Raw genomic sequence first — 25,669 nt, forward strand, 5'->3', positions numbered from 1 at the left:
CAGCCATATGGTATCAATGTGGACTTCACCAGTTTCAAAATCTCCCCTTCTCCTACGGCATCCCTAAACCAGCCCAGTTCGTCCCCTCCCCCCACTGCACCACACAACCAGCCCAGCTCTTCCCCCCCACCCACTGCATCCCAAAACCAGTCCAACGGGTCTCTGCCTCCCTAACCGGTTCTTCCTCTCACCCATCCCTTCCTCCCACCCCAAGCCGCACCCCCAGCTACCTACTAACCTCATCCCACCTCCTTGACCTGTCCGTCTTCCCTGGACTGACCTATCCCCTCCCTACCTCCCCACCTACACTCTCTCCACCTGTCTTCTTTACTCTCCATCTTCGGTCCGCCTCCCCCTCTCTCCCTATTTGTTCCAGTTCCCTCTCCCCATCCCCCTCTCTGATGAAGGGTCTAGGCCCGAAACGTCAGCTTTTGTGCTCCTGAGATGCTGCTTGGCCTGCTGTGTTCATCCAGCCTCACATTTTATAGTCCTGTTAGACTTTTATAGGCTTCTGTGAGATCTTCCCTCATTCTTCTAAACCTCAGTGAATATAGTCCGAACTGATCCAGACTTTCTTTATATGTCAGTCTTGCCATCCCAGGTATCAGTCTGGTAAACATTTGTTGCATTCTCTCCATAGCCAGAACATCTTTCCTCGGGAGACAAAAATCGTACACATCAGACCAGGTGTGGTCTCACCAAGGCCCTGTACAATTGCCACAAGACATTCGTGCTCATGTATTCAAATCCTCTTGCTATGGAAGCTAGCATACCTTTTGTCTTCTCCACTGGGCACTGCACCTGCACACTTACTTTCAGCAACTTGTGTATAAGGGCTACCCAGGTCTCATTGCATTTCCTCCTTTCTCAATCTGTCATCCTTCAGATAATAATATGCCTTCCTGTTTTTAAGAAGTGGATAATCTCACAATTATCCACATATTTCATTTCCCATGCATTTGAGAACCATCTCCCTGATGATTAAGATCAAATTAAAAACTTTCCAGGTTGTAAAGGTACTACCTATTTTACCAAAAACAAATGCCCTATAAATGGGTCTAGGCCCGAAACGTCAGCTTTTGTGCTCCTGAGATGCTGCTTGGTCTGCTGTGTTCATCCAGCCTCACATTTTATAGTCCTGTTAGACTTTTATAGGCTTCTGTGAGATCTTCCCTCATTCTTCTAAACCTCAGTGAATATAGTCCGAACTGATCCAGACTTTCTTTATATGTCAGTCTTGCCATCCCAGGTATCAGTCTGGTAAACATTTGTTGCATTCTCTCCATAGCCAGAACATCTTTCCTCGGGAGACAAAAATCGTACACATCAGACCAGGTGTGGTCTCACCAAGGCCCTGTACAATTGCCACAAGACATTCGTGCTCATGTATTCAAATCCTCTTGCTATGGAAGCTAGCATACCTTTTGTCTTCTCCACTGGGCACTGCACCTGCACACTTACTTTCAGCAACTTGTGTATAAGGGCTACCCAGGTCTCATTGCATTTCCTCCTTTCTCAATCTGTCATCCTTCAGATAATAATATGCCTTCCTGTTTTTAAGAAGTGGATAATCTCACAATTATCCACATATTTCATTTCCCATGCATTTGAGAACCATCTCCCTGATGATTAAGATCAAATTAAAAACTTTCCAGGTTGTAAAGGTACTACCTATTTTACCAAAAACAAATGCCCTATAAATGGGTCTAGGCCCGAAACGTCAGCTTTTGTGCTCCTGAGATGCTGCTTGGCCTGCTGTGTTCATCCAGCCTCACATTTTATTATCTTGGAATTCTCCAGCATCTGCAGTTCCCATTATCTCTGCCCTATAAATGGTTTTATTTTGAGCAGTTTGTGATAAAAAAGCATAGGTATCTCCTTGCGTAGAGTGAGAGCCAGAGTTACATCGAATGTTGATGCACTATCAGAAAGGCTCCCAATGCATTTAAGAGTTACATTTGAATTTGTTCCCTCTTGTATGTTTAATTTAAAGCATAAGTCATGTATGAATTTATAAAGCAGATTTGCATTTACAAAGAGCCTTTCATGACCTAAGGATGTCCTGGAGCGCTTTACAGCCAGTAAAATATTTTTGAAGGGTAGTCACTGCTTGTGGAATGGGGAAACATGCCATTTGGTATTAGCATCAATCCACAAGGAGCAATGAGAAAAATAACTGGATAATCTGCTTTCGTTAAGTGCGTCAATTACATTTGCTTTTCGGCCTTTGTGTGATTTGTGAGTCACAGTGAGAGCATCGCTGGATCGTTCGGAAAACCCGAAAAAGAAAACCCCGCCAAGCCCTCACACTGCGATAAGGCAACTGAAGGAGGCAGCTAGAGGTTGGCTACAGAAGTTCCTCCGTCGATGGGGACTCACAGAGGGAGGGCCATCAAAAAAGGAGGATCAAGGTCACCAGGGAGAAGGAGAGGAGCACTACCCCACCAGAAAGCAGTGCATGTCAAGACACCCCTGCCAACAATCAGTCCTCCACCACTGAGAAGTTGGAGCATCCCACCACGCCACAGCTCCGGGCAACCGGGAGCAGCGAATTTTCGAATGGGGAGCAGGGCATGACCGACCCCCAGCCAGATCTGAAGCCGGACACTCCCAGCTTCGTCCTGGCCCCAACAACAACAAAGAGGAAATCACCCAACAATTGAACTGGATAGTTCCCTCAGCCCTGCGAAACTCCAGCTGTTTGCCCACACAGGGACTGCCACAGTGATGGGTTTAAAGACTGCGAGTATTAATGTGCGTAGCATTAAATCCACGACGCGATGTGCCTCCACCTTGACTTACCTTGCCAACAATTAAAGCGGACCTCCTGTTTCTGCAGGCGTGTGGGATACCGCACCTCAGGAGCTACAGGAAATGGTCGAACTTGTGGACGCATGGGCCTTCAAGTTGGTCGGGGGGCGGTAATGACTGTCGCTCCTCCGGCCTGGGTATTTTGCTGAGAGGAGGCAACTTCACCAACTTCCAAGTTCAGGAGACGATCGGTGGGCGCCTCCTGCTGGCAGACATTATGTATAAGAACACTCCGCTGAGACTAATTAACGTGTACGCCCCAGTGGGAAGGAGTGAGCATCTGGCCATCCTGCTGCAGCTTCCACTCCTGCTGGCTATGTCCAGGCCAGTCATTCTGGCCAGAGACTTTAACTGCATCATCGATGCAGAAGGACGATCCAGTGTGGGGGTAATGGGGGGAGATAGTAAACTGGACGCCACATCCCGATCCCTGATGGACAAAGTGAAAGGCGCCAATCTGCTCAAAGTCTTCAGCACCCCTGCACATGGACTGCAGCTTTGATACACCTGGTCGCGGCCAGACGGATCTATCCGCTCAGGGATAGGTTTCCTGTTTGTGACCCGAGCGTTCTCGGTGAGATCCACCGACATCAAGCCAGTGTTCTTTTCTGACCACTGCCTCCTGCTGGCTGACTGTCACCTACGGGATGACCCGCAGGCCGACAAGGGAAAGTGGAAGCTTAATGTGAAACTGTTGACCCCAGAGAACATTGAGGAGCTCAAAAGGGATTACACCGGTTGGAGAACCGTGAAGCCCATCTTTGAGTATCCGGGCGACTGGTAGGAAACAGTCAAAGGAAACATCAAGAGGTTCTTTGTCCTCAAAGGTGTTCAGAGATGGGGAAAACTATCACAACTCCAGAAAAGGATGCAGAACTTGCTTCTTCTGCAGACGATAGGGGTGGATATCACGGAGGATCTCCAGGCAGTAAAGAGCCAGCAAGCCTCGCTCTTTGCCTCGGAGGCCTCCAAGATAGTCTTCCGGTCTGGGGTCCGCTCTGTGGAGCAGGATGAGACGTGCTCACGCTTCTTCTTCCAGAAGGTGCACAAGGAGAGCTCAGTGTTCTGCAGCCTGAAGGATGAAGATGGCTTGGTAGCATCATCTCAGTCTGGCATCCTGAGGATGAGCAAATCCTTTCATGCCAGTCTATATGACACGAAGCCCACTGACAGCACGGCCTCCCAATTGTTCCTGTCCTCTATCACAGAGGTCTTAGATGACAGCACGTGGGAGAGGCTGGACCAGCTGACATCCCTGGAAGAGCTGACCAAGACTCTCGAGTCCTTTGAAAAGAACAAAATTCCTGGAAGTGACGGCTTACCATTGAGTTGTATTCCGCACTGTGGGACTTAATTGGCTGGGACCTGCTGGAGGTGTATGAGAGTATGCTTCGGGCAGGTACCATGTGCGAATCCATGAGGAAAGGCATCATCACCCTCATCTTCAAGGAGAAGGGGAGGATGGAAGAAATTAGGAATTGGCGATCGATCTCGTTACTGAATGTAGATTACAAAATCCTGTATAAGGCCATAGCTAACCGAGTCAGGTCTGCTGTGGGATCGGTGATCAACCTCAACCAAACCTGTGCTGTGCCTGGCAGGAAGATCGCTGAGAGCCTCGCGCTCATGAAGGATATGATCACCTGGGGGGTGGATGCCTGGAGAAGACCTTCGGCAGGATATCACAACGTACACGAGGGATGTTCTCTCCAAATTGGGCTTTGCGGAGGGAATCTGCAATTAGATCCGACTGCTCTACACCAACATCGTTAGTGCAGTCTCAATCAATAGGTGGGAATCAGAAAGCTTCCCAATCAGATCTGGAGTCAGGCAGTCCTGCCCGCTCTCTCTGGCCTTGTTTGTGTGCTGCATAGAGCCCTTTGCTGTGTCCATCAGGAAGGATGTGAGCCTGAGGAAGGGTGACTATCCCAGGCAGCGGAAGCCTGCAGGTCAAAGCCTCCCTGTACATGGATGATGTCGCGGTTTTCTGCTCAGATCGGCAGTCAGTGAGCAGGCTCATGAGCATCTGCGACCAGCTTGAACTGGCCTCAAGTGCCAAGGTCAACGGGGGCAAGAGTGAGGCCATGTTCTTTGGGAAATGGACCAACCGATCCTCCATTCCCTTCACCGTCAGGACAGACTACCTGAAGGTGCTGGGAATTTGGTTCGGAAGGGCTGGGGCGTGCACCAAGACTTGGGGGGAGCGTGTTAAGAAAGTGAGGCAGAAACTAAGCTGATGGGAACACCGGTCCCTCTCCACTGCAGGAAAAAACCTGGTCATCAGGTGCAGGGTACTCTCGGTGCTGTTTTATGTGGCACAGGTCTGGCCTATTCCCTGAACCTGCGCCACTGCAGTCACCCGAGCCATCTTCCACTTCATTTGGAGGTCAAAGATGGACCGGGTCAGTAGGGACATTATGTATAAAGGCTTCGACACAGGGTGGAGAAACATACCGAATGTTACCCTCACCCTGATGGCCACCTTTGTGTATGGCGTGATCACGCTGTGCGTGGATCCTTGGTACGCAAACACCAAGCATCACTACATATGGAGGTTCTACCTGTGCCCCCTTGTTGTGAAGGATGGGCTTGGCCTCACTTCCGCAGAATGCACCAAGTAGTTGGACCATCCCGTTCCACCCATCCTTCGTGGAGAAATTTGTGAGGGAAAACTCCTTTGACCACAAGGCCATCAGGCAGTGGTCAGCACCTAGCGTGCTTGGGACCCTTTGGGAAAAGGAGAAGGTCGATCCTGTCGAGTGATTCCCTGTGCAGACTGCCAAAGTCATGTGGCAGAATGCCTCATCACCAGAGCTTTCCAACAAGCACCAGGACATTGCTTGGCTGGCGGTGAGAGGGGTTCTGCCAGTGAGATCCTCTGCACATGCCCAGACTCTCTGCGCCACCGCACGCTGCCCTCGAAGTGGGTGTGGAGGGGACAAGACTGTCAAACACCTCCTTCTGGAATGTGCCTATGCAAAGGAAGTCTGGAGGGGAATGCAGTGGTATTTGTCGAGGTTCGTCCCAAACAGCTCCGTGACACAGGACTCTCTGCTCTACGGGCTGTTTCCCGGGACACACACCAAGACCAACATCATCTGCGCCTGGAGGACCATCAATGTGGTGAAAGACGCTCTTTGGTCTTCCCGAAACTTGCTGATCTTCCAGCTGGAAGAGTTGACCCCGACTGAGTGTTGTAGACTGGCACATTCCAAGGTCCAGGACTACGTGCTGAGGGATGCACTAAAGTTTGGGGCAGCTGCCACCAAGGCGCAATGGGGAAAGACCACTATGTAAGACCCCTCGGCCAAACATCACAGGGGGCCCAGTCAGTAACTGGGCCCTGCTGATGCTTCAGCTAAATGCCAGAAGGTTAATTGTAAATTGTACATATGGAGAAAGACATACGCAAAAGTTGATTTCATACTTTGTATGCACTTATATAACCCTGAACGGCTACTACTATGGTGTATGTATATAAATACATATTTTTACGATTAAAGTATAATTTGCAATTAAAAAATAGATGTTAGATTTGCCTACTTGCAGGACAGCGGGGTGGGCACTTGCCTTAACAGCCTGGACCAGGAGAAGGCTTTTGACAAGATATCTCAAAAATGGGCTTTGGGGAGGGAATCTGCTATTGGATCCCTCTGGTCTACACCAGCATCATTTGTGCAGTCTCAATCAATGGGGTGGAATCAGAAAGCTTCCCAATCAGGTCTGGAGGCAGGCAGGGCTGGCCACTCTCTCCTGCCTTCTCTGTGTGTGTTGTATACAGCCCTTTTCAGAGTCCTTCTGGAAGAATGTGAGCCTGGGAGAGGTGACTATTCCAGATGGTGGAGGCCTGCAGGTCAAAGCTTCCCTGTACGTTACTGTTTTCTGCTCGGATCCGCTGTCAGTGCATACATTCATGAGCATCTATGACCACTTTGAACTGGCCTCAGGAGCCAAGGTAAATTGAGGCATGAGCAAGGCCACGTTCTTTGGGCAAAGTCAGAAGTCACACGACACCAGGATACAGTCCAACAGACTTAGTTGAAATCACAAGCTTTCGAAGCACAGATGAAGTGAGAGTAGAGCACACAGACACAGAATTTATGGGCAGAGCGAACAAAAGATCATACAACTGGCGTGAGTGGTGTGTTGAATAATAAGTCTCTGCAGGTGACCGAGAGTGTCAGACGGGGCGAATAATGTGTCAACAGCTGAAAAACCAGCGAAGGGCTGACTGAAAATCTTATTAAATGAGGCAGAGAGATAATTACAAAAAATTAAAAATCAGTTGGTGATGGAGACAAACTAAATGGCTGGAATAACATGATAGGTATAAGAGTCACATGCCGAGGGTTTAACCAAAGTAACAAGTAATCCAAAACAGTACCAACTATTTAAGGTAGACCAACCATCACAATTTATTAAGGTGAAGGTGTCAAAACAGAACAGTAAGTAAGGTTTTAGAGATACCGAACAGTGTGGTGGGGTCACATGTAGCGCAATATGAACCCAAGATCATAGTTGAGGCTATCTTCATGGACATGGAACTTGGCTATTTGTTTCTGCTCAGCCATTCTGCGTTGTTGTGTATCCCAAAGCCCACTTTGGGGGATGTTTACCCGAAAATCAGGAGCTGAATGTCCTTGACTGCAGAAGTATTCCCCTACTCAGAGGGAACATCCCAGTTTGGTGATTGTTGCACGGAATCCATTCACCCATTGTTGTGGTGTCTGCATGGTCTCGCTCATATACCATGCCTTGGGGCATCTTTGCCTGCAGTCTTTGAGATAGACAACACTGGCCGAGTCGCATGAGTATCTGCTCTGTAGTGGTAAATGGTGTTTCCACAGCTTCAATATGATGTCCCCAACACTGACCTGACTTAAGTCACTTCACTCAGTTCAGTTTTCAGAGGGCTTCTGCTTGGGCTAACTCACAACACACTTAAGACTATTGGACACTTCAAAACTTTACAGCAGATTGTCATGCATCAGGAAAATGGCAATATTTTGGGCTGCAATGTCTTCTGATTGGCGAGGGTCACTTTCCCCAAACATGGGATCTCTTAACGACCAGCAGGGACGAACCTATCGTCTCATCACAGTGGCTCCAGTGGGGACTATCTGCTCTCATGTGTGCATTGTATGTACACACACACACACGGACACATGCACACATACACACGCACACATACACACAGGCAACGCACACATATACACACATGGGCAGGCACACAGGTGGGCGCACACACACACATATACACACTCAGGTGGGCACACAAGGGTGGGGACACACAGGGGCATGGACACACACATGGGCACATGCACACGGAGGCACACATGCATGGGCACACACACGGGCAGGCACACACACACGGGCAGGCACACATACACACACACAGATGGGCACATGGACGGGCACACATACACACACAGGCATGCGCACACATATACAGACACATTGATACACACACAGGCGCACACACATACACTTACAGATACACATACATTATAACACTTACACATGAGAGTCCCTCTTGGACAAAGCCTCTCGTCTGCAGCCGCAAGAGGGCGTGTACATTCCTTATCCTGGCAGAGACGAGTTTCATTGTTGGGCATATCCAGGTTCCTCTCCCAGTGCCGCTGTTCTCCTTTCCCCTGGGTTGGGAGAGTTGGCCGGGGGCGGGGTGGGGAGTGTTGGGGGACCAGGAAGCTTGTTGAGTTCTCCAACCACACGGAGCGCAGTGATGTAACTTTACGCCAATAAAAATCGGTCGGAATTCCCGGGCGCTGGCCAATGGGAGCAAGTCGGGTTCTCTTTTTTTTCCCCTTGTGTCTGTGAGAATGTGTCGGCTGATTGGGAAGTGTTGACATGGCGCTGCTGTCGGAGAGGACGGGATACGGAGGAGCTACGGTAGCAGGAGCCCAGGCACCGGCGGCGGCAGCAGTGGTAGCTAAACCGGAGGCTGAACGCTAGCTGCCGGCCAAGAGCAGTGCAGGCAGCCGCTCGGTGAACGAGTCTGCTGCTGCACCATCGTTAGGGCTCTCGGTCTAAAGCTAAGGCTCACCATCTACTGCATATGAATAGGATCCGCCACCATCCAAATCCTAGGCTTTAGGTACATGGTGTGGGATGGGGGGCTGGTTGTAACCGCCCCTAAAGTTTCCCCAGTTAGTTTGTCTGTCATATAGATTCTATGTGTATATATTTATGTATACACACATGTATATCAAGTTGTGCCAGTGTTTTTAAATTAAAATTCCCCTGCTGCAGGCTAGCTGAGGGTTTTGTTTTCCTCTCGTTTTGCTTTTTTTTAATTTGCCCCAGTTGCTTTCTGGTTACAATTGTTTGTTTAAACCAACATGCCTAGCAAAACCAAATACAACTTAGTGGACGATGGACATGATTTGCGTATTCCTTTGCACAATGAAGAAGCTTTCCAGCACGGCATCAGCTTCGAGGCGAAGGTTTGTAACTTTCTCAGGACTTCACTCTTGTCAGCAGCAGCTTTTGAGAGTTTGCGACTGTGTGTCGCGGCAGTTCCCTGACCTTTCTTCATAAAGACCCCCTCTCCGCTTTTGTTTTTTTTTTCGTTCACAGTACATCGGGACCCTGGATGTACCCAGGCCGAACAGCAGGGTGGAGATCGTTGCTGCTATGAGGAGGATAAGGGTGAGTGAACGATAGTCCAGCTCCCATGTGTTCATTCACTTGTGCGTATTCTACGGTTGTGTGTATCCCTCCCCATTCACCGTGCGGCACCTAGATGTGAGATCTGAAATGACTGTGAGCTTTGGAAATGCAGCCAGTGTTAAAGTGAGAGTAAAAGTGAAGCGGTAGCGTTAAAACCAGATGGATTTGGGCAGCATGCGTTATTTTCCTGATTGTCAAATGTGTTAGCGCACCAGGGAGAAGCGGGATCTCCTCCCCCCCCCCCCCGAATTGTTTGATTTCTGTAGAGTTTTGAGTGACTTGCTACAATTGTTCAAGCTGAGATTTATGAACGAGCTGTGAGGGTACATGTCTTCGGAGTGTTGTCTGTCAGCCTGAAGTGAAAGTCTGGCCTTTCGGTTTCTGCTAGATATCCAGCAACAGGAATTCCCAATAGTCTGGGATATCTCCAATGTAGTGTATCACGAGTTCATTCTAGACACGAGAACCTCAGTAACAATATGTAAAACTCAAATTTAAGGAATACCTCACTCAAGTAATTTCTGCCTAATAATGAGGCTTCAATCTGTGTAAAGCCTTATCTCGTTATTTGTTGTCTGGGTATTGTTTTATTTTCAGAAGTGTACAAGAGCAGAACGTCTTGGTGGAGATGTTAAAGATTACTTTATTTAAACTCTAAACTGTGCCACCAACACAATCCACCTGACTACCCAAACAGCACCATGCATTTATGTAAGCATCCCTTTCAGTTCTGAAAACATCTTAAGCCATTACATTTTATAGTCTGATTATAAAACTAGTCTTATTGACAAGAATGGTTGAAAGCCTTTTTTAGCACAAGGGCAGTTAAGGAAAATGGATTGTACGAACAGCTAGGGCCTGCATGTGAAATAGATGAGTTTAGGAATGGTTCAGTCAAGTTTTCGAGATGATTGCTGGCCTTTCTGAACTGACTGCTCAAACTTTTGCTGACCTTGGTGTTTTTTTTTGTTATTTGAGGAAAGTATAGCTATTTCAGAAGGAAAAAGAATCTAGAATCTGTAAAAAGAAAAACTGCACAGCCTCAGGACATTGCCAAACCATGAATTACTTTTAGGATGTTGTTTTATGTCTGTACAATTGTGCAAAAAGACAGCAGCCTGTTTGAATGCTGCAAGGTTACTCAAACAATTGAGGTAAATGATCAAGCAGCCTGTTTTTGTTGTTGGTTGGGGGGGGGTAAATATTGATCAGCACAGCAGGAGTACTTCCCTAATCCTCCTTGTTGTATGTGATTTACCCTCTCCACCCCAGAGGGCAGATGAGGAACCAGAGTTTTGGTTTAATTAGTGCAGCACTCGGGTCTGACGCAGCGGTCTTCAGTTCAGGTCCCAATCCAGAGAATTGTGTATAATCCATGCAGCGCTAATAGAGATAAGGCATTAAACTGAGCCTCAGTCTTCCTCTCTTAAACAGGAACATGATTCCCATGGCATGATTTGAAGGAAAAACTAGGGAGCTTCTCCCGAGCGTCCTGGTCAACATTTATCCTTCAGTGGATGTCACTAGAACAGAGTACCAGGCCGTTTTGTCGTTGTTGTAGGTGCGACTTTGTTGTACATAACTTAGTTCCTACATTTATGACAACATTTCAAAAGCATTTAATTGAAACTGAGATTTTGACAGTCACTACTTAAAATGTATGTCTCGTTGTTGTTGACAGTGTAGAGTCCGTTTAGATTATACGCTCCCATCTCACAACACAATCTGCTGGCTTCCTAGTTTAGTGTGTGCTATTGTTGTACCAAGTGAACAGTTAGCTGTTACCTGTACACCCTATTGCATATAATAACTTGTTTTTGAATATTGTGTTCAATGTAAGTTTGAATCTGTTAACCCCTGCATAATTGATGTGGAATAACTCAAGTTGGCTTTCTCTTGTGTCCTTTAAGGGCATTACTTTTTTGTATGTAAGTGAAAAAGTTAGCCCTACCAGATGCTTTTGCTTGCTATCTTGTATTTATAAACTGATATCTTGAACCTCATGTTTCTCATACTAGTGAGATCAGATTGTGATAATTGACAATATTTCCTGTCTTCCAGGTGTGCTGATGAATGTGCTAATATATTTTAGCAAAACTGTAGATCGGTACATTTTTAGATGTATGCTTATGTTCATGTTGCAACTTGCTCCCCTTGTACCTTGGTCGGGTAGTAAGCAGCCACATGACCTCCATTTGTGATCATATCACTTTTTGCTAAAAACGTCTAAGGAGTTTAGAATCTTGCCCATCTATTTTCCCAGTTACACCAACATATATTTGTTGTTTCCAACTGAAATCACAAACCTTTTATGAGGATACTGGCTTTTTCCCCCTCTCAGTCCCTTAATCCTGAGATAGTAGAAATAAGGCTTATGATGCACATATCCTGCAAAGTGCCTAGTCTGTATGCCTCCAGTCACTTTCAGTGGTGTATTTTCTACCTCATGCCCACATTTACTGAGTGTCGTACTGAAAATGAGGAGGCATATAAATCTGATCCAGGAACTTGGAATTGTTTTAGCTAGAAAATGCTACTGTTTTTAATAATCTTCATTTTAAGCCAAAAAAATCTGTCGCTGGGCAGTTACCAAATATTCGAAACTTCAAGCAGGGAATTCCATCTCAGTGAAAGTGCTCATTTCTCATTCTTCACTTTCCCTCAACTTCTGCTTAACACCTTGCGTTGTGTTGGGTACCATGGACCCCAGCAGCTCATCAAGGTTGGCATTAACATCACTTAGTCATTCAACACCCCCAACCCCTCCCAAGCCACCCTTAGGATCATTTGAGTTTTCTGTTTGCAGTGCAGCAATCGAATACTGTCCGATATTGATTCTAATTGGTCAAGGAAACATTTCCTAAACATGACTGGTTAGGAGATAAGGAGTTGCATGAAATTGCTTCCCGTGCACTCTCCTGTCTGTACATGTAACAGAATGGATCCTGTTCAACTGGCACAATTAACAAAATAAAATACATTACAGTTGTTACAAGAGGATTGAAAATTCCTTATCTGGCCCAGGAGTGTAAGGTTTGAAATTGGCAGCCCAGTGGAAGTTTCAAGCTACTATTGCACTGATGTGTGACTTTGAACTGTGCAAAGTCACAGTGGTCACCAAACTATCTTGGTTGCAATGTAAGCAGAGAAGACCTTGGAACTGAACTGGAATTAAATAAAATGCATTCATGTCAAGCAGCTCATAATCTGTTCAGTTAATCTACTTCTGTCCAGTAATATTTGTTTGTTTACATTCTTGACTGTGTCTCTTTTTTAAACTGACTATCATTACAGAAATAGGAAAAGTGCTCTTTTCTTTTCACGTTAGCTGAAATCAGACTGTCAGCTTTCTGCTGTTGGATACAAAGTTCCTATTGTTCATACACTGTCATATTTTCTGGTCCAAAAATCTTGCAATATTTTATCATGTTTTGCTTGATGCAATCTGTTCCAGTCCACAGCTTGTTGCTCCTAAACCTTAAACATGATGTTTATTAATTCAGCAAGCTAAATGTCTGCAGATACCTGCCTGATCATCCCTTTAGAAGCAGAGATCTATATTGTTGTATGCACATGTCTGAAACTATTTGCTGTTGATTGGCATAAAATAGTTTATTGCCATACATTTAAGATTTGTAAACAACGTAGAGATATTCTCAATGATCAAATGAGCAGCTGCTTGAAGCAAAATGTGTATAACCACGATGAGAACTTAGAGGGCAGCATGCTTTGTTTACTGCGGTATAAAGCCACAAAGTTTTGGAAAGGTAGACAAGTTGGAGATGGTGGCGCCGTGGTGTTGAGAGCTGGTGGGATGATCTGACTAGGGTCACAAATGCTTAATTGAACATTTGAGGTGCAGAGGCACCATTTGATCCTTACTGCATTGAATATAGCACTCAAAAATACCTTCAGCCTAACCGGTGTGGATGCTCAAATCTCCGCTCATCTTTCTTCCCTCCCTCTTGATGGTTAGTAGAACTGATTTTCTGTTTCTGTTGCTCATTTATCATCTTTGCTTTACAGGAATATACATTTTTGCTCCCTTAAACCTTAATACATTGATCTTCTACTAATTGTTGCACCAAAGGCCACAGCTTAGAACTTGTAACAACATACCTATTGCTGTTTCAGCAGTTTTCATTTTTGATGCATTCAGGTTTTTAAGTCAAATTGTAGTAATTGTCCATTTTGTTAACGTCACCATATGTGGGGATGTTGACTGGTGGTGACAGACCAGGCCACTTGTGTGAAATGGACAATGATTGAGCCACTTTAAGTCAATGAGAAATACTTTCCTTTTTTTTTAAGGAATGGAGGGTATCTGATGCAGCCCATGAATTCCGTTGTCCAGCCCTTGAGGCTTTGTAGTTTTTTTTCTTCATGTCATTGAACACCCAAGTTCCTCCCAGTTAGTCGTATAATATTAAATTTCACTGGCTTGGAGAATTGGATGTGGCCAGTGCTGTTTAGAGCACTGGGATTTAACAATGAGTGATATTTTTAAAATTGCTATTTTTTTGTGAATTCCTTCACCTGGGAAATTTTAAAATGCTGCAAAGAACATCACTTCAGTGGGAACAGTAGAAAAAATTGTGGTGGTAGTGTGTAGTAGATCAAATGCCGTGGCAACACAGAAACAGTGCAGATCAAGAAACTAAATGGCACTTAATTCATTCTAGACACGAAGTTTGGGGGATAGACTGTGTACAATTACAGTGTTTCAAATGTAATTTTCTGAACTAGATTTTTAGAGCTGCCTTGCCTGAATTTTTTTCTTTCAAAAGCATGTAGTTATTTCGTCACTTGGTTCTTGGAGATTATTGAATTTCAGTGTAGAGGTGTTTGTTCATGCAAAGTGTTGCTGACAGCTGCAAATCTTTCCATACCAGGAATGATTAAAATGTTTTTTCCAATAAGTGGGGAAATCTTTAGTGGAACATTAAGGTTTCCGTTGGATTTTGGTGTTTGTTCATAGGCCTGCCTGGTGAAGACATTTGAATCAAAGCGACCTTTCCATGTTGTTTCCACAAGTGCACCTACACCCACTCAAGAGTTTAAACAATACTGACTCACTGTGCTAAACGAACAACTGTTATGATCTCTGTAGGGAACCAGAAAGTAAATAACCAAACTTATTGAATGATCCACACATTAAGAAATTACCAGAGAAATTGCACGTATTTGTAGCCCTTTGCTTTAACACAAATTGAAATCCATGTAAACTAAATCTGAATTAACAAGCACGATCCTACAGAACCTCCTTTAGCATGGTTCATGATAGTCTTGGTGGCACAGTTTTCGCACAGACTGATGCATAGCCATACAATGTTCAATGCAAAACCTATGCATAGCTCCAAACTCAAGATTTTATGCCTGAACTGACTTTTCCAGAGGCTGGTGTCCTGTCGCCAAGTCACCCATTATTTACATGTGCAATGTCCTTGACAGTGCTGCAGCTCCCTTACAGCCAGGTCTGAGTGAACAGGGTATCTGATCCTCCTATTTATAATCTGTCAGCCAGAGCTCCCTGATTGGTGCTGTTAATCTGGCCCAATCAGGGAGCTCATTCTGTGAGGTCCACTTGACTAACCTCCTTACGGTCACAGTGTCCTTTTCTAACTGCATTACCCAAACTTCTTTTCTTTTGCCTTTTGTTTTTCCCTGCTGTAGCTCCTCTTTGTCTGCGACTCTTCTTTGAATTCTAGCCATGTGACTTTTGTATGGTAGCTTCCTTCCTATTTGGTACTGCTTCCAGGTTGAGGGTCAGCCAGTCATGTAGACCACCAGTTATTAATATTATTCAAAAAAGCTATAATTGCAGACTTTTAAGGCTCACTTCAAACGTTCTTAAAATGAATTAAAGATGCCACAGATATTTTAGTAACCAATTTTCCTTTGTGGTGATTGCAGGCCAGAGTTCACCACAAAGCAATTGGCAAAAAAAACGTAAATTTGATTATGCTTTCCTGAACACTGTACTACTTTTTTTGTTCCTTTTTCTGGTTCCATAGGGTCTTGTCTATTATGTTCACCTTGTATGTTGGGACTATTGTACTGTGGCATTTTCTGCATCATTGATAACAGCAGGTCAATGATGTAATGATGTATCTGGCAACTTACGAGTACACAATTGTGGATTACTATCAGTGGTTTAATCTAGCAACTGATCCACATAAAATTACCAAGTGCCAAAAAAAACCTCTTCTGGTTTGTAATCCAAGCTGATAGAACCTGTTATTGGTATTTGGAGCTGAGAAGGCAGTGGAAGGGTGGTGGGGAGGGGGGGTGACGGTGGAGGTCAGGGGAACCTGATTGAGGGGCATGGATGAGGGGAATAGAAAGCTGTTGTTTCCCTTCCTCAAAACAGAGGGCGTCACATTAAAGTGGAAAGGCAGGAGGTTTGGAGAGGATTTGAGGCAAGAGTGTTTGAACCCCGAGGGTGTTTGGGGTTCAGGAATGCACTGCCTGGGAGGGTAGTTGACACTGGTAGAGAATAGAGGAGTCGGACTAGTGTGCGTTGTTGAATATTTTTGGCAGTACGGACTCCATGGGTCAAAAGGCCTCTTCTGTACTCTGATTCAATTCCTAATGATACCGTTACTGCTTCTCATTTCTTCTCTCTTGCCTTGAAGATAATTTACGGGCTCTGTCATTAAGATTTTCACTCATGAGCTCAGCTTTTAAGTACGTGATGATATGCAGTTAAAACCAGGCCCTAGATAAATAGGCTTTGTGTAAATGTTTGTATGGACCAGAAACACCTCTGTTTCTGAGGTTGTGGGAGCAATAAGTAAACATTTCTAGGGTCTTGGCAATGTAGAACATGGTCAAATCATCTTTTTTGACATAGTTTATCATGTTAGTATATAGCCATCCTGTCACTAAGCATTCTCATGACTATTTTTCCCTGTGGCACACTGCACTTACTGATGTTGCTGGTGAACTGTTAATCCTTTTGAACAATCTTGGCCAACAGTATGATTAAATGGATTGTTGTGATGTAGAACTTTTTTAAATTGAAAGGAAGGATTGGACACAACGTTAAAGTAGTTGTTACTGGTGACAGGGCAATTATGCACGTCTGTAACATTGGGCACCGCAGAACGTAATTGGAGGCAAGCGGAGGTTTGGGATGTGTCTTCCTTTAATGTCAAAGTGCATGCAAAACAAGAAGTAAACTGTTGCGTAAAGGGAAATATTCCCAAATTTGGGACTGAGTAGGACATGGAAAATTCACTGAAAGAAGAGAAAACATAATCTACATTGCACAGAGCTTTAACTTAGCTTGTATAGTCATTGTGCTCTAATCAGTTTTATTTTTTAAAAATCTTGACTAATGATGAATAGATTTGCTTATGTATCCTGTCATCTACTTGATTGGTAAATTATTATTGAGGTGTCTCTGGATTTACTGTTATGAGGCGACAGCAGCAGAGTTGTAATGTTACTAGACTAGTGACCTAGAGGCTCAGGCTAATGCTGTGTTGGAATTTAAATTCCATTAATAAAATATGGGACTGAAAGCAAGTCTCTGTAATCGTGACTGTGAAATTATCATGACTCCAGATTCACAGTTGGCTGACTCTTAACTATATAGTCTGAAATGATCTAGCAAAGGACTGAATGCAAGGGGAATTGGAAGTAATTCCTGGTCTTGCTAGCAACACCACAACCCATGAAGAATGCAAAGTATCACTGTCCAATGAGATGATTTCATTTTTTTCATTTTGTTCCTTTTTTAATAACACAAAATCACATTAGAAGCAAATAGTTATCAATCCATTTTATACATAACTGCCTGAAGCAGTTTCTTCTTGGACAAACTATCTTACAATAGGCTGTGGAGCAGAATGTGAGAGCAATTGAGGTGTCTTATGGAAGTGGACCTTGTTCAGTGTGCCTTCAGTTTGAACATAGAACAGTACAGCGTAAGAACGGGCCGTCCAGCCCACAACTGATCACTTATTCAGGGCTATTTCTGTGTTCTTTACAAAGAGGACAGAAATCATACAAGTACGAACAAAGTGTTGTTGGGAAGATGTGGTAATACTGACACCATCTTCAATTATACCTAATAATTTCTGCAACACTCCACCGTAGTGAGTGGAGTGACAGGCTGAAGAGACCATGGGATGGCCTTGTGTTTTTTTTTCTTGAGATTTTGGAATGGTTTCCATTACTTTAGTCATCCACATTTCTAGGATCATCAGTCATTTTATAGTAGCCAAAAAACAATTGTTAAAATGATGCTTAGTATCAGTTACAGAATGGCCAGTTACAGCACCTTAGATGATCCATCTTTTTGCATAGTGTATCCTGCACTTATTAAGCAGTGCGTAAAACACAAGGTTTTTTCCTTTAATCACATTCACCAATAGATACTGGATTATTTTCTCATGTTGGCGTGTTTTGGGTTTTGTGCATAAAATTTGAGTTATTAGAATTTATTTTGTATGTTTCTGAAAAATATTTATAGATTCTATATTTACATGCAGCAGTTTTGATTTGCAGGAAGATTTGAGACCAACATGCAGCAAAATTTTAAGTGTTGTGTTTTCTGTGTACACTTACTGTTTGTTTGTCTGTCTGTCAGTGTTTGCTTCTTTCCTTTTAAAACTTGGGAAGTGCTGGTGAGGTGCGTAGATTGCAAAATAGTCCATCAACTGATAAAGAAGGCCGGATAAAAACGTAAAGATTTAAGACATCCTGCTTTTAATTGATTTACAACCAAATTGAGTGCTCAGCATTATTGTGTGACTCAAAACATCTCAACAAGAGTTGAGTGAAGTTGTTTCATTTTCAATTAATTTGAATTTTGGAATATTTCAATATCTAATCTGTTGGAAAAGACATCTTGACTAGACATACCTTTTTAAATGAACTCATGGGATCATGACTAATTTTGTTTGTCTTGCCAGCAGTTCTGTTTGATTAATGGTGAAGATCTAATAAAAGCCTTGAAAAAGTTAGTTTTTGGAGAGGGGTTTTTTCTGTTTAAAAATCCCTGATGGTTGCAAATCTGATTTTGAGCCAAAGGTGATGGGAATGATTGATTTGGATTGCTATTGATTTCCTTACAACAGTTTGAAACCTTTGTCCAAAAGTCACAATGACAAAAGGGAACGCTAAAAACCTTCCAGAACAATAGCTCTGGGACTTTAAGGACCAGGATTACGAATCAATAAATAGGAGACAGTGTGTCATGATACAAGACCAGAAGTATCTTTGCGTCCCATTATGTTTGGGAAGTTTCTCACTTGCCCACTAACATAGGAACCCACTATTTCATTGTCTTAAGAGTACTGGATTTTGAGGTAGATCATGGCTGCTAGGTAAGACCACAAGATATCAGAGCAGAATTTCGGCCATTTGGACCCATCAAGTCTACGCTGTTGTTCGATTTGTGGCTGAGTTTCTCAACTGCATTCTTTTTAATTTTCCTTGTAACTAATCAAGAACCTATTGAGCGTATTTAAGACGGAGATCAATGACTTGACCTCTAGCTGCACGTTGCCGTGAGTTCCAAGAGATTCATGAAGGCCTTTAAGGAGCTGTGGATTTTTTTGTTTTCTTACCATTTTTTCTCCGTGTTTTATAATTTTCATTCTAATGTAGTCAATGAAATTAAATGACAAAATTGTTCTTGGGCACTGTACACTCTTTTTGGTGACTTCTGGTGGGGAGGAGAAGTTAAAATCTCCAAAGCCAAGTTTAAAAAAACATGTTCAAGTTTTTGCATATTTCTCATACTCTCTCCCAATTTTTAATATAAACAGAAAAAAGTTATTTTCCAAAAGAATGGAATTAATCTAGCCATGTGTTAAGCTCTGGATAAACAAATGTGGAGCTGGATGAACACAGCACGCTGAGCAGCAGCTTGGGAGCACAAAAGCTGTTTCGGGGCCTAGACCCTTAGCAGAGGCTTGGGGACCGCTTTGCAGAACGCCTACGCTGGGTTCACGATAAAGAACTGCATCTCCCCAGTTGCAAACCACTTCAGCTGCCCCTCCCATTCCTTAGACGCCGTGTCCATCCTGGGCCTCCTGCAGTGCCACAATGATACCACCCGAAGGTTGCAGGTACAGCAACTCATTCCACCTGGGAATCCCTTGATACCATTGGGCTAATGTGGATTCCACAAGCTTCAAAATCTCCCCTTCCCTGCACCCCCCCCCCCACCCCAAAACCAGCCCAGCTCATCCCCACCTCCTTACCCTGTTCTTCCCCTCACCTATCCCCTCCTCCCACCTTAAGCCACACCTCCATTTCCGACCTACTAATCTCATCCCGCTTCCTTGACCTGTCTGTCTTCCCTGGACTGACCTATCCCCTCCCTGCCCCACTCACCTCTACTGACTCCATCCCTGCCTTTTTAAACTTGTCTGTCTCCTCTCCACCTATCTTCTCCTCTATCCATCTTCAATCTGCCTCCCCTCCCTATTTATTTCAGAATCTTCTCCCTCTCCCCTTTTTTTTTCTGATGAAGGGTCTAGACCCGAAATGTCAGCTTTTATACACCGAAGATGCTGCTTGGCCTGCAGTGTTCATCCAGCTCTGCACTTTGTTATCTCGGATTCCCCAGCATCTGCAGTTCCCATTATCTGTTAAGCACTGGAGTTTGCTTGTAGATGGTTAGAACATATGGATAACATTCTGGCTTGTGGTAAATGGCAAATAATATTTGCATCACACAATGAAAACCTGAGAATCTGACCATGACCTGTTAACTCTGTGGCATTACAATCACTGAATCCCTGACTAGTGACCTGCTGGGGGTCACCATTGACCAGAAACTGAACTCGACTACTCTTTATAAATGCTGTATCTACAAGACCTAGTTAGAGGTTGGGAATTTTGTGTCAAATAACTTTCCTCCTGTCTTTGCAAAGCCTGCCACAGAAACATTAGAAATTTGGAGCAGGAGTAGCCTGTTTGGTCCTTTTATGGCTGCCTATCCAACTCAGTACCCTGTTCTTGCTTTCTCCGCACACCCTTTGCTCCCTTTTAGACCTTAAAATCTGTATCTAACTTTTTCATGGAGACAGAAGCGTTCAATGTTTTGGTCTCCAGCTGCTTTCTGTGGCAGAATTTCACAAGCTTTCCACTTTCTGGGTGAAGACTTTGCTCCTCATTCGTCCTAAATAGCTTACCACATATCCCTTTTTTAAAAATTATGACTCCAATCAGTGGAGCATTTACCTTGTGTATGTCTGAGAATTTTATAGGTTTCTGTGAAATCTTGCCTCTTCCTGCCCCACCAGCACAAACACTAGTGAATATTGTTGTAACTAATCCAATCTTCCTTCATACATCCATCCTGCCATCCCAGGAATCTGTCTGGTAGACCTTTTTCACACTACCTCCATTGCCGGAAAATCTTTCCTCCGCTAAGGAGACAAACTTCTCAATTTGATCTATGCCTACAATATGCAAGGTATATGTCACAAATGTGGTGGAATACTCTCCACTTATCTAGATGAGTGCAGTTCCAAAAAACTCAAGGAACTTGACACCATCTGGGGCAAAACAGCCCACTAGATTGGCACGCCATCTACCACCATCATCATTGACAATGGGAGCAGTGTGTATCACCTGCAGTAACTCATTAAGGTTCCTCTGTTATCACCATCCCAGCTTGTCATCTCTACTATCTAGAAGGATGAGGGCAGCAAATACGTAAGAAGACGTCCATCTCCATCTTCCCCTCTAAGACACATGTCATCTTGGCTTAGATTTATATTGCTGTTCTCGCATTGTTGCTAGGTTAAAATCCTGGAAATCCTTGCCAACCATCTGTGTGGGTGTCCATTCACTCCAGGACTGCAGAGGTCATGAAGACAGGATATTGTCACTTCTCTGGGGCATTAGGGACAGGCAATAAACGTTGGATATCAATGTCCTATCCCTTGAGCGTATAATTAAATATCTTGAAGTCTATCTTTCTCCCATCCTCTCTTATTCTGCATCTATTACTTTCTAACTGTTTTTAATACATGACTGTTTATTGGTCTTAAAATGATATGACTATATCTGTTTTGTTCCCTGTGTCTCTCAAGGCATGTTAAAATGTTTTAATGCTCTGGTGTGAGATTTCTTTGCCTGTCTTTAAAATGAAAAATGGTAATCTTTTTTAAAATGAGTTAGCTTCTCTGTTTAAATTAGTGGATGGCAAATGCATGAAAAATTTAAAATGTTCAAATTGTGCATATATTGCTCAGTGTTGGGAGTGCAGACTGACTTCAAAATACTGTAACATTTATTGCCGTTCCAAAATGAATAATTTGTTGCTGGAGGGATCGGAAGTCAAGCAAGTGAAATTTGAAATGAAGGACTTTGGATTTACTTGTGGAGTTAGTTTATGCCGTGGTTGTTCAGAATTCAGATTTTTTTAAAAAAAAGCTGTGGAATAAATGAAACTTTAATTACTGGTGTGAAGTGTATCAAACATTTTACACAATTAATATTGGCAGGCAGGCTGAAAATGTTCTGTTAAATGGTCAGGTTCTGACTTTGCTTGCCTTACTATGGAAAGGATTTGGTCTTTTTTAAAAACATTGGGACTTGCTGGGTTTGTGACGTGAGCTGTGACTTATGATCTGTTAGCTCAGGCTATCACAGAAGTAAAGATGTTGCTGGGTTATGTAGCATTAAGCTTCTTAGTTAACAAATCTACCTCCTTGTGCCTTCTTTCGTACTCTGGCTTCTGTTATTTGTAAAGCATTCTGCAAATCTTGCATTGATATTCTGTCAGTACATGATGTTTCCAAAAAAAGCTCTTTACAGTTGAGATAAAATGAAGAACTGAGGATGCGAGAGACTGGAAACAAAAAGAAATAACTGGAGGTCTAGCAGCATCTGGAGACAAAGCGGAATTAACGTTTTGAGCCCAGTGTCCCCCACTTCGGAACCTGTTCGGAGCAGTTACAAAGAAGTGTCCTGGACTCAAAGTTAACTCTGCTTTCTTTACAGATGCCTTTAGACCGTCTCCAGCAATTTCTGTTGTTTCTTTTTACAGCAGGTGTTAATCTGTCCCACTGAGTTTATCAAGTTCTCGGAAGTCTAACTGCAGGTATTCTTCTTGTATTGATCCAAATATAACAGAATAGTATGAATAGAACTCAAAGCATCAACATAAACCAAATCTGATTTCTCTATCGCCATCTTCCAAACTGCTTAGACTGCTAAATTTGCATCTGTAAAGAATGTTTTTGGTTTTTTGTTCAATTTTGAGGAATCAGCACACAACCTATTCACCTGTGTTCAAAAGTGTTGGGGCCTGGCTGGGTTCAAGTTAACTCCATTGGCTAGAGTGTGATATAAAATTAACTCCCCATTCTGGCTGCGATAGCTCATGGAAGTCTGTCTCCTTTGCCTTCCCCTGGTTTTAATGTGGTGGTGCTTCTCCAGCTGTAAGACCAAGTTTCTCACTCTTCTAATAGGTAGAAGTGCCTGTGTTCCTTCGTGGACTGGAAATACAACACCTACCTCAGGGCTGCACAAAAGCTGATGTTTCGGGGCCTAGGCCAGAAATGTCAGCTTTTGCGCTTCTAAGATGCTGCTTGGCCTGCTGTGTTCATCCAGCTCCACACTTTGTTATCTTGGGTTCTCCAGCGTCTGCTGTTCCCATTATCTCTGATCACAATTTTAACCTACCTGAGGGCTGCCTGTTTTTTCTCTTAACCCAAAGAAAATCTGTTACTCAATACAACAGATCCATTCATGATATTGCAGGAAAGCGTGGTTTTGAAGTTTTGATAAAAATTCTTAAGTCATCCAATTTATTGTGGAAGAAAAATAATTTCATCCAATTTGTGTTGTGTTTATTTTCAATGTTGGTGTGTTGAGATACCCCGAATTTGTTAGGAAACTGGAATGGCAGTATGCAGGTCACAGTTGTCACAAGGTGAAATAGTTTTGTTTAAAGGCAGTTTAATTTTCCATACACCAGCAATGTGAGTGATAGTCTGAATGTTGAAACTAGGTATTTTGTGTGGTAAGCCTGGAACAGTGTGCTAATATTTAAACTCTTTTTTTCATATTGCTCTATTGTAAATGTATAATGAATTGTAACCTATGGATACTCTCTCAGTTCTGCTTTGTAATGCTGTCCTCATTAGCAAGTTGCAGAAAAGCCAGTTCTGCAGCTATTACTAAAGGAAAGGAGTGACTATCTTGAAAGTTGAGAAGTCATCCAGGTTTTTAGGCTTATATTTGGTGAAGATATGTAGGACTGATTTAAAATCTAATTCCAGGGCAGTGGATAAGTGACAGGACCATTTTTATTGCTATTGTTTAGAAAATGAGCTCTGTACTTTGCTAATGCTGTAGATCAATTCTATTGTTTCTATTAATTTGACAGTAGTAGTTAAACCTGCAAAAATCCTGCAAAAATATTTTTGGTTATGTATCTTTCACAAAGGCCTGGTGCTTATATTTGACCTTTTTTTTCTTTTCCTCAATCTCTTGCAAATGCCCCACTGCACTTGAGGACCACTGCAGGATCAATTTTTTTTTTGTTCCCAATGTTATTGTAAGTGTGACAGGTGAACAGTACATTGCCAGATCCAACCCTCAGCAAGGAGGCTATTATTGCTTTTTGTCAATAAAAATCAATTTATAGTTGGTCAGAACACACAATACTTGCTTCTCGTCTCCTCCAGATGATTTCTTAGGGTGTTTTGCATCCAATTGAATGGGCGGACGGGCTAATGAGCTGAATTTCCTGTCTCTCTAGTCAATGTCCTTTTTTTTTCCCCACTCTGCAAGATCCTCCAGAGCCGAAGGCATTGTTAGTGACCTGCCTCTACTCCCATCATTCAGCTTTCCTGAAGCGCACATGGTTCTCTTCCATTATCTGCTAAAACAGAGCCTCCTGTTGGTTAATGACTGTGTGTATTCCAGGACACAACCATGCTTCTTTTTTAAACTAATCCTCTAAGCTACCTGCTCCAAGCCAATAGCAGGCCACAGTGGTGGTTGCTAAAATGCCTCCACTCCTCGCCCCCCCCCCCCCCCCCCCAACCGACATACCAGGAAATGTGTCTCCATACTGTATCTGCGTGGTCTTCTGCAGGCTAAGAACTACATGGCTAAGTCAAATGTATCTAATGATAGAGCACGTGGATGAGAAGAGCATCCAGCTGCTCTGTCGCAGGCAGTGTGACTCTGGTAATGAGCCAGAATATATCCCTGCTGAAATATCCTTTCAGACAGCATTAGCCATGTGCCTGGCAGCTAAGTATCAGATTGCTCAGTCCGTGAGCTATTCGTGTCTCTCGGTGTCTCTGATTTCACAATGTAGTAGCATGACATCTAATCCATAACATTGCCCCTGTGCTGCTGAATCAGCTACTGAGGCCAGTTAAGGGCCTCGTGCCACGACACTGGTTGTCTTACAGCGGTGGGAGAATCCCCATACCACAACGGGCTGTTTGACCCCTGCAGAAGCTGGATGAGGCAGAGGACCCCACCTGATTGGTAACTCTGTCTCTCCTAGCTTCAAGGATAGCCCTTGCTGCCCTCATAACTACCCCACCTTTGCCATTCCTCCCAACTTCCAGATGGCCTTTTTTGAATGACTCTAGTTACATGCTCAAAATCGCTGTGATTCAAGGGAGCTTTTGTTGCTCTCACATCAGCTACAATCCTAAAAGTTGCCACTGCTCCTAATAGTGCTGCTGGCTCCCTGATTTTCAAGGTGCTCCAGGAGCTGGGATTTCTCCCCCAAAGGATGCCCCCTAACGGAATCATAAAAGTCAGCAGCACGGTGGCTCAGTGGTTAGCACTGCAGCCTCAGTGTTGGGGACCCGGGTTCGATTCCATAGTATTCGGGTGGTGTGTGGGTTATAGGGGGATGGGTCTGGGTGGGATGCTCCAAGGGGTGGTGTGGACTTGTTGGGCCGAAGGGGCCTCTTTCCACACTGTAGGGAATCTAATCTAAGTCTACAACACAGAAACAGGCCCTTTGACTCAACCTGTTCATGATGCCCATAATACTAGGCATTTGGCTTCATTAAATGTTTCTTTTGAAGGCCAACATTGGGATGTAATAGTGGGATAGCAACAGCATCAGTAAGGCATCCTCTGCGCAGTGAGATGGGACATAGAAAACTGAAGCGACAGCAGCCGCAGGAAGAAAAGAAACAGATTGCCTGCAGTTTCATAT

The 25,669-nt window shown here is 43.8% G+C and overlaps 1 protein-coding gene across 5 annotated transcripts in view; it reads left to right on the forward strand.

Annotated features, from left to right (window-relative positions):
• Positions 1-8,505: 8,505 nt before the first annotated feature.
• Positions 8,506-25,669, forward strand: part of nos1apa (nitric oxide synthase 1 (neuronal) adaptor protein a) — a 309,570-nt gene continuing 292,406 nt past the window's right edge. For 2 of the 5 annotated variants that reach the window (XM_048539042.2, XM_048539044.2), the window contains exons 1-2: positions 8,509-9,275; positions 9,409-9,480. In XM_048539042.2, coding sequence (XP_048394999.1) covers positions 9,171-9,275; positions 9,409-9,480 — 177 coding nt within the window. In that variant the 5' untranslated portion in view covers positions 8,509-9,170. Of the gene's footprint in view, positions 9,276-9,408; positions 9,481-9,554; positions 9,625-25,669 lie in introns of those variants that run through there. The other 3 variants (XM_048539046.2, XM_048539043.2, XM_048539045.2) reach the window with 3 other exon arrangements.

Source organism: Stegostoma tigrinum, chromosome 8 (genome assembly GCF_030684315.1).
Source record: "Stegostoma tigrinum isolate sSteTig4 chromosome 8, sSteTig4.hap1, whole genome shotgun sequence".
Classification (NCBI taxonomy): domain Eukaryota; kingdom Metazoa; phylum Chordata; class Chondrichthyes; order Orectolobiformes; family Stegostomatidae; genus Stegostoma; species Stegostoma tigrinum.